The sequence below is a fragment of the Nycticebus coucang genome, chromosome 4 (assembly GCF_027406575.1).
Source record: "Nycticebus coucang isolate mNycCou1 chromosome 4, mNycCou1.pri, whole genome shotgun sequence".
Lineage (NCBI taxonomy): Eukaryota > Metazoa > Chordata > Mammalia > Primates > Lorisidae > Nycticebus > Nycticebus coucang.
In genome coordinates this window covers 31,748,232-31,764,448 of record NC_069783.1, presented here as the reverse complement: position 1 = coordinate 31,764,448, position 16,217 = coordinate 31,748,232, and the positions used below count along the sequence as shown (strand labels likewise).

At 42.1% G+C, this 16,217-nt stretch overlaps 1 protein-coding gene across 2 annotated transcripts in view; it reads right to left on the bottom strand.

The window, feature by feature from the left end:
- RASGRP3 (RAS guanyl releasing protein 3) overlaps positions 1-16,217 on the bottom strand; it is an 89,490-nt gene that overhangs the window by 27,774 nt on the left and 45,499 nt on the right. Inside the window, exons 5-10 of one of the 2 annotated variants that reach the window (XM_053589549.1) lie at positions 13,809-13,871; positions 12,678-12,809; positions 11,186-11,333; positions 9,229-9,402; positions 8,733-8,849; positions 6,123-6,398 (exon numbers count right to left, since the gene is read on the bottom strand). In XM_053589549.1, coding sequence (XP_053445524.1) covers positions 6,123-6,398; positions 8,733-8,849; positions 9,229-9,402; positions 11,186-11,333; positions 12,678-12,809; positions 13,809-13,871 — 910 coding nt within the window. Of the gene's footprint in view, positions 1-6,122; positions 6,399-8,732; positions 8,850-9,228; positions 9,403-11,185; positions 11,334-12,218; positions 12,345-12,677; positions 12,810-13,808; positions 13,872-16,217 lie in introns of those variants that run through there. The other variant, XM_053589547.1, reaches the window with a different exon arrangement.

Sequence of the window (16,217 nt, the reverse complement as noted above, 5' to 3'; positions counted from 1 at the left end):
AGATACATAAGGGCTGGGGTTTGGGTGCTGGCGGGCCTGCGTTCAAACACTGAGCCTGCCACAGGCTCTGCAGCCTTTAGCAAGTTTTACTGCCTCTCTGAGACTCAGTGTGTGCATCCGTAAAATGGGAATGATCATCAAAGTCCCCACTGAGTCGGGTGTTGCTCAGGATCAAATGAAATTATGCAGAGAAAGTACTTCACACAGGGCCTGGTACACAGTGACATCTCCAGAAATGTTATGTGGCGGTGTTGGTGTTATTGTTATTATTATAATTGTTACTAATTATATTGTTATTACGCATAGGGGTCACTGGCAGTTGAAGTGATCAGGATGGATTCGTGGAGGTACTTGTGAACTGGGACTTACCCGGTAAGACATGGGTAAATAAAGAGGGAGAGGAAGGTCAGTATAGGCAAGGACAACGTTAGACCAAGATTGGAAAGCACAGATGAAATCTGTAAAGCCTAAAGCACACATGTTCCTACTCACCTGAAACACAAGTAGTCACAGGGCTTAAAAAGAGTTCCCACCCTGTCCTTCCCCCCAGGACACTCCACAAATCACACCACTTCATCAGCAACAAAGGTAATTAAATGCCAGCTCCTTTCTTTGACCATTTAGCCATGAAAAATTTCCTCTAACAAACTTTGCTAAAGGTAAAGGCATAATGGATATGGGTGTGGACAGAGGGAGAAGACAAAGGAGGAAGCAAGAGAAGGCTCATGGGCAAAGGGTGTTTTTCAGGAATTTATTTTTTGTTTTACCGCCTTTAAAAAAAGAAGTTGGCATCCTAAATTTTTATTTCTGAATCATTCGGCCCTTCAACAAATATTTATCAGTCATCTAATATGCACCAGGAAATATTCTAGTCACTGCTCCAGCAGCTACTGAATACATTTAAGTTAAGGACTTCATATATCTGGTCATATATTGTTTTACCTTTTTTTTTGTCACCTGAGGTTTCTAAACAAGAGAACGTTGACTTTACATCGGCATCATTTCAGATAATGAAAATCCTGTTCACACAGAACAGATATTGTATCCACCTTCCCTGAACCGCAATCACTCCTACCTCTAAGGGCTCTGCCTTTTTACAGGAGAATTATCCATATGTCACAAGCAAACGCCATTAGGAGCCAGCCCCTTACAGACAGGAGTGAAGTGCAATGCCCAAAAGGAACATTTTGATAGCGACATTGGTCTTATTCGGACAGAAGGAGTCTTTGCAAAGGTAATTAACTCAGGGAACATTCCTCTTAGCTATACAGTAAGAAAAATTTGTGATGGAAAATTGGATCTGCCACTGGGTCCCTGTGTCAGGAAAGTGACAGGGGTGTGATAGTGGGTCTGTGATGAGCAGGGGACAGCCGCTACTCGGTTATGGCAAATTCTTGCCAGTGTGACATTGGACTTCCAGCTTCCAGCTCTTCTGATTTGTCAAGAGAAGCTAGAAGTCTGGAGTTTTATATGAACTATTCCAATTTTTAAACACTGACCACTGACAACAAAAAATATTTTACAATTCCACGGGGCCAAATAAGACACACTGGCCGTGGGCAGTTGCCGCACACCATTTTGTAAATTCCACAACAGGTAACAGCTGAGCTCTGAGGGGCAGCCCATCTGTCGTCTCCCTCTGTACCCCTAGTCCCAGCTTGTCACTTCCCACTGTGAAAGTTACATAAATAGCAAACAAAGTGGCTTCTTCCTTCAGAATTCTTTGCTATCATCAGTTAATCCATCTGACTTGGCCAGACTCCATCCCCAAGTCCTATGATGATGGGGACCAGCATCAGCAGGAGATGGGATGACAGCGGCACGAAGCATCCAATCAGAAACCACAGAAGCCACATGCTCACTGGGAGGGGCTCCTCCAAAAGGAACAGAACATCCTTGTGTATTTTCACGTGTAAATGGATGGATAACTGACCCAGGGATGCAAATGCTTTTTTCTTCTCCAAACATCTGCTCTCTACTTATTAGTGGTGTGAACCTGGGCAAGTTATTCACCTTCTTGAGTCTCAGGCTCCTGATCTGTAAAATGGGAATCATGAAAATAGCTCCCTTCCAGGATTGCGGTGAAGATGCAGTGAGCCCATGTGTGTCTCACGGGGTTTGTTTAGAAGGTCACAGAGGCAAGGTTTGGCTCCCAGTCAATGCAGTAGCCAACTTCCACTGGCTTCTGGGTGAACGTAAGGTTGCCCTGGAGGTGACTAACTCCTGCCACCTGCGCCTTCCAGCCACGGTCCACTTCCTCTCTCAGATCTCTGTGTTTCCAGACCTGCCCAAAGAGCCAGCTGTCCTACTTTTACACACCCTCTATGTAATATGTGCAGCTTGCCTATAGGATTTCAAGAATATTTGCTTTTACTAACACACTTTGAGTCTGGTTGTCTCTGAAAAATGTTCCTGTCATACTGTTCCCGATTGTTGCATTTAGCAGCCAATCCTTACATCAAAGAAGGCTGCAGGTTCAGTCTCCACGTTAGGCTCTACAATGGCTTGACTATTAATTATAAAATAAATGCACTTGGGCATTGAACTACCTCCACTCTCCATTTTTGAAACCATACTTCTTCTTCTTCTTCTTTTTTTTTTTTTAAATGAGACTGTAAAAATACAGGGGCTTTCCAGTTATTTGCATGCACTCAGAATGATAAAAGTAACTGATAGGGCTAAAAATACTATCAAAAGATTCAGACTATTTCATAAACCATGAACCAGAAGCATCAGCTTTTGAAGTTCCTTGTTACATGAATTGGGATCACAAGGGGAATCTGCAGATCTTCCCAGAAAGGGGAGCATCCAAACCCCAGCACTTTGGTGGTGCGGTTCTCTGCTGCCTCAAAGGCCAAGGACACCGTGACAATAAGGACAGATGGTCCCTGCCCTAGTAGATTTTATCCCATAATTAACTCCTTCGCTAGACATCCATGAAGAGGGAGGGAAAGAGGTATTATTGCATGTGTACAGACGTGAAATAAAGTAAATCAGAAGTCAGCAGCAGGCCCACATTACCAAGCAAATAACCCCCCGCTGGATTGCAGAAGTTTGCCATTTACAAGCCTTTTGTCCTTTATAAATCTTGATTTCTTCTCTTTTAAAAAAAGGAAGAGGCAGGGGTAACTACCCCCATTGCCCTGCAGATTAGATCACAGGGTTTTTGTGAAAATTTACCAAGGAAGTGTTTGTGAAAAGTGCTATGAAAGCTGTAATCAAACATTAGGAGAAAGTTTAAGTATTGCAACGTGGCCCGCTCCATTGACTAGGCACATGATAACTGCTGATTGACTTAAGCATTCCAATTTTCTACCCTCCAGGCTCTCAATCATATATTCGTTGCCTCACTTGGCATCACGGTTAGAGGAAAACAATCACTTTAGGCAAAAAGTTTAATTAGAGCTCTGGGGCAAAATGAATCTCCTGTTCAAGTGCTGTGTGGATGGACATCCTCACGTGCATTTGGGCGACTGGTCCATCCTATGGTTCTAATCCATGTTCTGTTCTTCATAAAATGGGCACTGGCTCCAGAGAACACATAATAGAAGTCTCCTCAGTTCTCCTTTTTTATTTGAGACAAAGTTTCACTTGGTTACCCTCAGTAGAGTGCCATGATGTCAGAGCTCACAGCAACCTCAAATTCTCGGGCTCAAGCGATCCTCTTGCCTCAGCCTCCTGAGTAGCTGGGACTACAGGAACCCACCACAACGCCCGGCTGTTTTTAGAGACGGGGGTCTCACTCTTGCTCAGCTGTTCTCAAACTTATGAGCTGAAGCCATCTACCTGCCTCGGCCTCCCAGAGTGCTTGAGATTACAGGCGTGAGCCACTGCGCTGGGCCCTCAGTTCTCATATTGAAGAGATTAACTCATCAGTGGTCAGAAAGAATGAATGTAGATTCCCATGCACTGAACTTTCTCCTTGGTTATGGAGAAGAAAGGATCTTGGTTTTAAGTAGAAACTGGCTTGATGTCCAGTCACTCACACACAGCATTGAGCCCCTGATGAGCCACTGGGCTGGTACACTTGGAACCAGGTTGACACTTGGTTCCTTACTCTGAGGGCTCCACCATTCCTTGTATCTGGGAAAGATCTGTATAGAAGTTTAGAGCTAGAAGAGACCTCAAAATGAGCACAAAACCCTTATGAAAAAGCCAAAATCAAGGCTAGTTAGCAAGGAGACAAAGTTTAACAACCCCAGAGGCAGGGCTGAAGCCCAGATCTCCCATCTAGGATTTTGACCTGCTCTATGCTATATAACACTGACGTTATCAGATTCGGGGCTTGTTGGCTTCTAAATTTTCCTTCAAAGAGAGAGAAAGAGAAGAGGTATTCTAGCATCCTTTTTATTTTTTCTTTACTTTCTAGCAAAAAGAAATTTTTTCTCAGCTTTTATTTTTAGAGTTTACCCCTGAAATTGCATTGAAAATCTTTCATCACAGTAGAACCTCCATAGATGACACTTCCCTGCATCGACCTCCCTAAGTTGACCTAATTTTCATAGACTGGACGTGCACCATGTGTGTGTATCAGTGCAGCAGGCCTGGTTCCTTCTGGTGACCACCTCAGTATGTTGACCAGTTTGCTACAGTCCCTTGGGTGGTCAACTTACAGAGGTTCTACTGTATTTCTCTAAATATCCATTTGTTTGTCATAGTGTTGCTTGCTACCTTTATAACTCAAAATTAATTTCCCTACTCCGTTACTGTCTTTTACTGAGATGAGAAGTCGCCCGAGTGTAGGCACCTGCTCTGGAGACAGTATGTTCAACCCGAGGCTCCACTCTAAGACCAGTCTGCAGACGTCACCTGTGCCTGTGGGTTTTGCTGTCTGATTGGGGCTGCAATTCTGGTCACTTATTCATGGAAACAGATTTGCATGGCAAAATATTGATAGATGCAGGTGCGTGGATTATTATGAGCAGGGTCTTATACCCCCAGTAGAGAATGTCTGTGTGTGTACCGTTTGCCACGCAAACCCCCTGAGATTTTTTTTCTATTCTCAATATTGAATTGACTGCAATTCAGTATTGCAGTCAAGTTTCAGATACTACAGCGTTATAAACCCAAACCGGGCTATTGCACCTCTACCTGCAGGGAGGCGAGGGAAGGAGAATTGGTTTATGCTTCTTCCTCACACAAGGAAGCAGTCAATGGGAAATGTTCTCTTCTACACACATGCTACGTCCCGAAAGTTCCAGGACCTGGAGACCAGCTAAACACGTCATGTATGCCACAGTTGTCCAAAAAACATACGTGGTAGATGAATTTCTTTGGTCTGAGTCACATTACTTCTAAATACAGCATGCAATTCATCTACTGGGTTCTTAAAATACGCCGTGGTCTGTGAGAGTTGCTAGGGATGTGATGTATAGGCAGGTAAATAGAAGAAAAGATGTGATGCAAACTGATACCTCTATGGTGAAGGAAAATACAAAGTTTTTCCTTCTTCCCATTTCCTTATTATGGCTTTGGATGAGCAGAGAAGGCTCCAGAATGATAGAGGCTTTTGAATTTGAACTAGCCACAGGAATGGAAAGGGATGAGATTTTTCAGGAAAGCACAAAGGCCAGGAAGTAGAAGGTAGCCTTCCATGATGGAAAGTACAGCCCCAGGACTCAAAGGCAGGTGTGCTCGGGGAGGGTGATGACAGACGCGGCTGGCTGATGGTCGGAGAGCTGAAAGACCTCAGGTGCTGCTGGGAACACATCCTGGTGGCTGGGACAGGGAGATCACAGAGGAGGCCCTTGCATTCCTGCAGGTTTCAGCTAAAGCAGCACAGTGAGGATAAAGAGAAGCAGATGATTTAAGTGATGAGCGGGACGCATGTGAGGAAGGAGGGTGAGGGCCGGACAGGGTCTGGAGGAGCCTGTCTAAGAACTGCAGAAGCGGAGCTATACGAGCAGAGACTGGGCCCCTCTGAACAAAGGGAAATTTTTTTGCCCTGCAATTTGCTATGAGTGTGAGGTTTCTTTTCCCTTGTCCTTCGAGATTTCTTCTCATCTACTGATCCTGAAACAAATTTTCCCCCAGAGGGAATTGCTGGCACACATCCTCCCATGTGCCCTGAAAGTGAGGAGCAGTGGAGTCAATCAGCACCAACTCAGCCCCTTGGAACTCACCGTGAGCAGGTTGATCAAGTCCATGTTGGGTTCTAAGTGGTGAGAGGCACTCTGCAGGGAGACCAGTTCACTCAGGGTGACGGAGAGCTGGTGCATTTTCACAATGTTCACTTTGTTCTCCTCAGTCCAGTCTGGGAAAATGACATGGACTGCTATCAAGTCTTTCAAGTGTACTCCAAGAATGGGGATTTTGAAGCCATCGCAGTCAGCAAAGGCCTTGCGGTAATTGCAGTAATTGCCGTTGGAGGAGACTAACTCTGTCATTTCATTCCAGTTCTGGGAACAGATGGAAAAGTAGAATTTTCAGGCAGTCTTCCCTTCTGCCCATTCCTGGACCCTGCAATGCATGGCTAGGAAATTCCTCAGCTACTGAGAGAAGTATCAATTGCACCAATGTTGATGCAGAAAAATATTAACCAGGAAAAAGAAAGCTAGAAAAATGTACTAGGCCTGGCTATGAGTTGAGCAGGCTCTTCCATTCTGTTTTAAAACGGAAACAGCCTGCACCTCTGCGTGCCCTCTAGGGATGTTGGGATCCCCACAACTATGATACGTTAGATGGCATCATGTTCATGAACATGTTACAGTCTACAAATTCAAACACATAGCATATTAAAATTTCTTAGTTGTTCTAAGAAAGTTGCATCCTAGATATTACTTGAGGTTAACCAAGGACACTATGGGGTAGGAAAAGTTGCACTGAGGAGTGAGATAGCTGTGGTCTGGACTCCACTCACTAACAGGAAGGGTGACCTTGAGCAAGTCACTACACTTTCTGAGGGGGCTCAGTTTCCTGTAAGAAAGAGAAGTTCAAATATATAGTTAAAAAATGGGTGGTTCCAACTCTTTGCAAGCCTTTATCAGATTTTTATTCTTTACAATATTTAAAAATTTTCTTTGCTTTTCACTTGAAATTTAATACAAAGCTAAAAGAAAATAAAACCCTTACAAAATGAGTCCCATCGTACTTGGAGTGAGTGCAGAGTTTGAGGTCAGACAATGTGCTTCTGTGGCTTTCTTTCTCTGGTCTATACGGACAAGTTATTTTTTTGTTTGTTTGTTTGTTTTTGTTTTTGGCCAGGGCTAGGTTTGAACCCGCCACCTCCGGCATATGGGACCGGCGCCCTACTCCTTGAGCCACAGGCGTCGCCCACGGACAAGTTATTATTGGTTGCTTAACAATAACCAGACCTTCCTCATAGTTCCCAATTTTGATTACTCTCTCCAAATCAGCCCATGTGACTCAGAGAAAACTGTTTTCATACCCTAAGACATGATTGCAAGAGGGACTTTACCTAACAATTGCAATCAGTGTAACCTGGCTTATTGTATCCTCAATGAATCCCCAACAATAAAAAAAAAAAAAGAATGGGTTCTGACTTTACCATCTGAGTAATCCCACCCCTCTGGTTTGTCATTGGTCCAGAAATACAAGGTTAAGCCAATCAGTACATTGTATTCTTCTGGCTACTGTTATTGGTCCAGAGGTAGACACATGATTTAATATGGCTCAATCTGTTGAAAAAGATCTTTAATTATATGGGGGAAGTGAGAAATCTTCCTTATATTCAACTTTCATGAACAAGGGAACATAATTTCCCTGTTGCTGCAGACAGGACAATCAGAAGGGAGGCCAGACTGATGAAACAAATCAACAAAGACCCCTGGTCCTCAGAGGAAGGCAAAGCAATGAGTCAGAGCTCTGACCAGACCCTGCCCAGGATCTTTTCTGACTTTGGACTTCCAGTTATGTTAGACAATACAGTTCCTTATTGCTTAATCAATTTATAAGTTTTTCCTTTTTCTTTTTCATCTCAAGCCAAAAGTGTCCTCATTGAAATAGTAAAATGTACTCTTACAAGAGAATATTTTCATAAAGATGCTCCTTTTTTGCTCTATAAATACGGCAGAAAAGATTGGTTTGGAAAATGATCACTGTCTTTAAAAATATATGTATATATATTTTATCCTGATAATTCATCTATAAATCCAAGGATTTCTATACAAAGTCTATGTCTTCTCCTTCCATGATGTCTTCCAACGTGCTAAGCACACTGTTATGAATAGAGTGGGCATTCAATGGTTTTATTTCAGGAGGGTAGGGTAAGAACCACAGTAGAACCTCCAGAGTTGACCACCTCCTTATATTGACCACTTCCTTAAATTGACCTAATTTTCATAAAGTGGACATGCACCACATGTACTCGATGGAAGTACCTTGTGGAGGCCACCTCTGAATGCTGACCAGCTTGTTATAGTCCCTTGGGTGGTCAACTTACAGAGGTTCTTCTGTCTTATTCACCTTGTACCCTCTGTATGTAACACAGGGACTGTCACACAGCAAACACCACTTGCTGAATATTTACAACTACAATATGTTAACAGTATGTCAAAGCATCCTTATCAGGACATCTATCACCACTTCCAACTTGTTTTCCAGGTGGACTCAGCTGGTTGGCTGAGTCCTTTCTACTTTGTGCCCCATATGTAACCTGCCCACAGTTTAAGAGGGAAACTTCCCACTTTGACTGTTATCTGTTAGGAATATATCAAACCTAAGCAATTTATGAATGAATACTTTAATTATGATTAGGACCAAAGCTACTATACCTTTGTAACTTCTGAGGAAAGATGAGAATGGGTCTCTTTGAGGCGTGAAATGGAACTATGACTAAGGCCTCCCACCACCGCCATCAGTGTGTTAAAATTTTTGAGCTGAAGGAGCTTCTGCAATACAAATGTTAACATCAGTACTTTGTAAGGCTTTTTGAACTATTCAAACCTTTCTGTATTACAGGCGAATGCACACACAATTATAATATCAAGGACCAAGGAAAAAGTAACATTGAGTTAAAATGAAGCACGAACAGAATCCATCAGAAAAATATATCAATTATTTCACAGAAAAGTAGCTACATTAAAAATTTCTAAGCATTGCCTTTTGAAAGCAATTTTCTTGCATGAGAGAAGCAAAATTTAGACATCAGTGAGTAGTTAATTGTCCTATGCCTTTACATTAGGAAAACTAAATTTCCTCAATAACTTATCGTGATAGAGGGAGCGAACACCTTGAATCTGAGGACCACAGTCTGGTTACCCGCCATACCTTTGCAACATTGATAAACTTTGTGATGACTTCTGCCCTTTGCTGAGGGGTTGGTTTGCTAAGAACCATCAACTGGACCCACTTAGAGATTCCATTAAATAAAGCAATAGATCTCTCCAAGGTTGGATTATTCTCCAGGCAGCCATGGATGACATAGCTCTGATAATCGGTGAACTAGTGAAGGAAGATTCAGAGATTCTGAATTACAATGGAGACTTTACAAAATTAAAAATAAGAATATTGCAGGGAAGAGGTGAGATATTGTTTCATGACAGCATAATAATTTCTTTCATTTCACGTTTATAATGACATCCTACAAGTTTGAATAGATGTGTTCCTTTATAATATTATTTTGCTGCATTTCAAACCCCACTCTTCGTACCCCTAGTCCCCACACAAAGACATAGACTTCAACATATTACAGTGTTGCTGGGGGAGGAAAGGGCAAGATTCAGAGTCATAGTCCAGTGGTTCCAAATGTTCTGGAGCATAAGATCGCCTGGGGTATTTGCTAAAATGCTGGTTCCTGGGAACTCCCAAGATCAGAAAGAGCAGTATTTCCAGAGGAAGAACCTAAGAATCTCCATTTTTCACACACAACCAGGGATTCCAAAGATCAGGCGAGTTAAAGCTATGATGGCATATACAATAAAAGCGAGGAAATGAATCTAAATACATGTATAATGATTTCACATTAGAACCATTTTGTAAAGTTGTTTCAACAGAAAAAAAAAAGGATAAGAAAAACTAACAAAGTAAGTCAGCTTTTTAGGACACAGACACATTTTAAAAAAGTAGCATGGGCTTGGCGCCCATAGCATAGTGGTTACGGCACCAGCCACATGTGCCAAGGCTGACGGGTTCAAGCCTGGCCCAGGGCAGCTAAATAGCAATGACAACTGCAACAAGAAGACAGCCAGGCATTGTGGCAGGCACTTGTAGTCCCAGCTACTCGGAAGACTGAGGCAAGAGAATCACTTAAGCCCAAGAGTTTGAAGTTGCTGTGAGCTGTGATGCCACAGGACTCTACTGAGGGTGACATAGTGAGACTCTATCTCAAAAAAAAGAAAAAAAAAAGGAAAGTTAGCATGGATGTCATCAAATATTAATAGATAAAAGAGCCTTTCATCATATAAACAGTACAGAGGATTCCTTTGCATGGCCTGCCTATGGGAGTCCTTAAGCTCCTCTCCATGTAGGATTACCTAGTGAAAGAATGAATGTCTTTCAGAAATTCAGGCTTCTAACCAAGATGGTCTTCTTTGAGAGCCATATTGTAATTCATTCCCTGGCATCTTGGAAAAGAAGGAAGAGCAGTGACCTCCCCAGACCTTGGTGAGATAGAGCAAAGCGAAATGATTGCTGATTGTGAACCAATGTGGAAGTATTATCATAACAAGAAGATAGCGAGTACACAGCCAGGAAGAAACCACAGGCCAGAAGGAAAAAAAGGATGTAGAGAAGGGAAAAGACCATCAAAATGAGTAGGAAGGAAAAGTTTAATTCAGGCTGTCTATCTCTGGTACAGAAACAATATGATCTTGAGACTTCTTAAAGCCTACAATTATGCATTTCAACCTACATGCATAATTAGGCATTTATACAAATCCCAACCAAAACAACTCTTTTTCCCCCAAAAGAAGGGTTCTAGAAAACATGTTCACCTGGGAGAAGTCAATGAAAGTAAATCAACCTTGAATGGTGAAATCTCCATTGAGTATTTAGAAAAATTTAATCCCATGAAAGGAGACATTGAAAATAGTGACAGAAATATAGTCCCTGAGCCATAAAATAAAGACAGAGGAATTAAAAGGGATTGTTCCTGTGAATTAAGGGCACTATTCCAGGGGACCACGGTGAGAGAGGCTGCCAACACTTCACAGTTTGAAAATGCAGCTCTTGGGAAAGTTGGCATGGTGGTTGTTATCTTTGGAAGAAGAAATGTCAGGTTTCTTACTGAGATCCTTCTAAAAGATTTATGCTCCAGAAAAGTAAGGTGCTCAGCCAATTCAATGGGCTCCAGATGGTCAAACAGCAGACAGGCTTTTCCCTTCTTGGATACTTTTTTCCTCTGTGTGACTCTTCTCATCCAGTCATAGGAAGGACTGTAAAAGAAGGAGTCTGGTCAATGTGCTGATAGCCCATTTCACTTGATGGAAGTTATTAACCTACTGACTCTGTAACTTTTGGCCTGTTTCCAGGAGCGTGTGCAAAATACAGGCCCTTTCATATCAGAAGACAGAACTATTGACCAATTGCCAACAGAACATAAACTTTGAGTTGTTTTTCCAGACACAGTGGGTTTTGCACTGATCCACCCAGAATCTCTGACTTGATCTTCGTGTGACCAGCAAGGTCTACATCAGCGGTTCTCAACCTGGGTTCGCAACCCACAGGAACTGTATTAAAGGGCCGTGGCATTAGGAAGGTTGAGAACCACTGGTCTAGATTACAAGGGAGAGGTCAGGTTCTGTATATAATTTTAGGAGTTTATCAGAATATAGATGGTGATTTAAGGCACATGGAAACTATCAGAACTTGTGGTTCTCACACTTCAATATAACATGAATTCTCTGAAAAGCTTGTTGCAGAGACAGAGGTCTGGACCTTACTGCCAGAGATTCTCATTTACTAGGAATGAACCTGAATAAGATGTATTTTTCACAAACATCCCTGGTAATTCTTGGATCATTCACTGTTGATCACTGTTGAAGAAACTTTCTAGGAAGATAGAATCGGGTATGAATGCCTAACGCAAGAGCACACATTTGCAGGATGGGTAACATATTTAGGATCATCCAATAGTTTCCCGTGTGCAAAGTTAGCTAGTTGATATGAAACTAGCCTAACTATACCAAGTTCCTAATATCTGAACTAACCAACTCATGGCACAACTATGGTCAACATCCGTATGGTGGTGGTTCTGAGGTCAACCTCAGAAGCACTATGGGACAGGGGTTCTGGGCGTTTCAATTTTAATTATGAATCACCTGGGGATCTTTAAAGTGCAGATTCCAATTCAGCAAGGTTAGGGTGGGGGCCCCAGTGTCTGCAGTCCTGCTGAGCTCCCAGGTGAGGCCAATGCTGCTGATCACACTGTGTGTAGCAAAGTCACTGGAGACATTAACTAGATTCAGCTTCCAAAACTAAGGACAGAGCATCTCCTGTGTTGCCAGTGCTTTCACATGCTATCTGATGTACTTCGTAATAGTTCTTAATAGTCCCATGAGAAAGGCACTACCCCCATTTTACAAATAAAGAAACTGCAGCTTGGAGAAATGAACTGTGTCCACTATGGCGGTATTCTCTGCAACACGGCTTTCCTTACAGAGCAAACCTTAATTAATTTGGAATGGTTATGGATTCAGGACAAGTGAGGTCATCTCTACTCCCTCCCCCAAACAGTGGGCTCTTCAGGTTAGAAAGATGCTTGTGCCACCCTTACTTACATGCTGGATATGTCGATGAGGCCAATATGTTTCTCATATCCTAGTTGACTAGCTACTTCTTGGAATTCCTCTGTCATGCGAATTAAACCAAGGTCCAAATTAAACTCTGCTGGAAACTTCAGAATCCAGTACCTGAAATCCAGTATCAAATATATATATATTTAAATTTATTTATTTTTTTCTTTCTACTTTTTTATTTAATTTTTTTATTATTCATTTATTTTTATTGTTGATTCATTGAGGGTACAATAAGCCAGGTTACACTGATTGCCTCTGTTAGGTAAAGTCCCTCTTGCAAGGTGTGCCACACACCAAGGCCCCACCCTCCTCCCTCCTTCCCTCTCTCTGCTCTTCCTTTCCCCACTCCTCCCTCCTCGTTTCTCTCTCTGCTCTCCCCTTCCCTCACCCCCACCATGCCCTTAATTTTAAATTTTATTTTATTTTTTTTATTTCAGATTAATGTCAGGGTACAAACAATTAGGTTATAGTGTTTGCATTTGTTAGGTAAAGTCCCTGCTGTGGTTGTGCCCCACCCGCAGAGAGTGTGCCATACACCCTTCCATTGTGCCCATTAGGTGGGAGCACTCCAACCCCCCTCCCTCTTCTCCTCTCCTCAACTCGAATTTGAATTGCGTTTTTCTCTTGGGCATCAAATATTTTTGACAGCTATGAGATGTCAAGTTAGACCTCTACGGACACAACTGTACCATTTTACAGGCTACATTTAACACTGAATGCAGGACCATAATTTGAATTAGCCATTTCCTATCCCCCTTCCATGATATTGAGTCTCCCTGCTCTCCTCCCATCAAAAACTACTCTCATTCTTAACCTCTCTTTCTGACTCTGTCTAGAACCACAGCAGAGAGTAAACCCTTCCCTTAATTCATGGCAAGGAGGTGGGAATGTGGGTGGTGAGGGAGTAGAAGAAAATGAGTTTATCCCTCGTGGTTTCATTCCCTACTCATATTTATTTAACACCACAACTTGAGCTCTAGTCCAGTTTTAACACAGTCAATAAAAAGGGAATCTGAGTAGCTTCTATTGTCGAACTAGGTCTGCTAATTGGGGAAAAGGAAAATTGTCAACAATTCCAGAACCAGAAATGATAAGAAGCTAAAGTATATTTACCTCATGAAGTAGCAGATCTTTAATCGAAACTCATCACAGCGCTCTCCACCGGCATTCCTGTACGTACCCCAGTTAAAGAAACCTTGCAGCTTGTGTTCTTTGCACACACCCACAGCTGTTTCATTAGTTCCTATGAAATCCTAATGACAGGGCCGTACTGGGGACATTTGGATCATATGAACTCTCAAATAGGGAGAGAAGTGGGTTCTGAGGCCTTCCACAGTGAAGAACTGAAACTTTATTTATATTCATAATAGTTTTGGGACATAATTTTTGATCCAAAAGAAAAGCCACTGATAAAATTAGTTTTACCTTCCTGAGCACTTACCAGCCAATAACTGCCAATGGTAATTACGATTACACTGTCCAACTATACATAATCTAAATGAGCAGTACGCAGAAGAGCTATGTTAGCCAAAAAATACTTGGTTTAGGACTAATGCCGTCTACAATTGTGCAGCGCCTAACAACAGGAAGGACTGTGGATGTGACCGTGGTCCCACACGATTTTAATGGAGCTAAAAAAATTCTAAATGCTGAATGATGTCATAACCATTATAAAGTTGTAGCCCAGCTTTTGTAGGGAGGCTGGTGTAAATAAAATTACTGCTCCGTGAGTCATTTTAAAGTCTTGTACATACAATCATGAACAGTGTATTGTAGTATTTGATAATAATAAAAAATAGCTATGTTACTGGTTTATATGTTTATTACACTTTTTTGTTGTTATTTTCAAGTACTCCTATTTATATTTTGTTTTATTTAAGACCAAGTCTCATATCTCATGCCAACCTAAGACTCCTAGGTTCAGATGATCCTCTTGCTTCAGCCTCCTGAGTAGTTGGGACTACAGGCACCTGCCACAATGCCCGGCTAGTTTTTCTATTTTTAGTAGAGATGGAGTCTCGCTCTTGCTCAGGCTGATCTCAAACTCTTGAGCTCAAGCAATACTCCCACCTCAGCCTCCCAGAATGCTAGGGGGAGTATTGAGCTATGAGCCACCACGTAGATTTCCTATTTATATATTTATATTTTAAAATATTTATATTTTTTAGTTGTAAAACAGCCTCAGGCAGGTCCTTCAGGAGGTATTCCTAAAGAAGGCATTGTCATCATAGGAGACGACAGCTCCACGTGTATTACTGCCCCTGAAGACCGTCCAGTGGGATGAGATGTGGAGGACAGTGATACTGATGATTCTGACCCTGGGTAGGTCTAGGCTAATGTGCGTGTTTGTGCCTTAGTTTTAGCAAAAAAAAAGTTTAAAAAGTAAAATAAAATGTACTTTAAATAGAAAAAAGCTTAGGGAATAAGGATACGAAGAATGAAAATATTTTTCATTGTACAAACAGCTGTACAATGTTTGTGTTTTAACCTAAGACTCATTACAAGAGTCAAAAAGTTTAAAAACTTAAACATGTATATGGTAAAAAGGGCAATTTATTATTAAAAAAAGGAAAAGTAGTTTTTATAAATTTAACGTAGCCTAAGTGGCCAGTGTCTGTAAAGTCTGTGATGGTGTACGGGAAGATCCTTGGCCTTCCTAGCCACCGCCCACTCACTGACTCGCCAGAGCAACTTCCAGTCCTGCAAGCTGTATTCATTGTGTTTATACACATGCTCATTTGTATTATACACTGTATTTTTCCATGTTTAGATACACAATACATGCCATGATGTTACAATTGCCTATATGTTCCCTATGGGAACATGCCGTACAGGTGTGTAGCTGAGAGCAGGAGGTGACACCAGTTGGTCTAGGTGTGAAGTAGCTGTGGAAGTTTGTGTAAGTACATTCTGTCACGCTCCTGCAATGACTTAACTGCCTAATGAAGCATTTCTCACAATATATTCCCATCTCTAAGTGAGGCATGACTGTACGTACTCTTGATTTCTTTTTCCTTCTTCCTTCCTTACTTTTTCCTTCCTTTCACCCTCCCTCTTTTTTCCCTTTCCTTTCCTTTCCTTTTCTTTCTTTCTTTTTTTTTTTTTTTGAGACATGAGACTTACTCCATTACCCAAGCTAGTTCACAGCAACCTCAAACTCCTGGGCTCAAGCCATCTTCCTGCTTTAGCCTCACAAGCAGCTGGGACTACAGGTGCCTGCCACCTTGCCTGGCTAATTTTTCTGTTTTTGGTCGAGACAGGGTCTTGCTCTTGCTCAGCCTGGTCTCAAACTCTTGAGCTCAAATAATCTTCCCGCTTTGGCCTCCCAAAGTGCTTGGATTACAGGTGTGAGCCATCATGCCTGGCCTCTTTCCTTCTTTTCTTGAGACACGGTCTTGTGTTCTGTTACTCCGACTAGAGTGCAATGGTGCAATCATAGTGCACTGCTCCTTGAACTCCCAGACTCAGGCAATTCTCCAACCTCAGCCTCCACATTACCTAGGATTACAGGCATGTGTCATC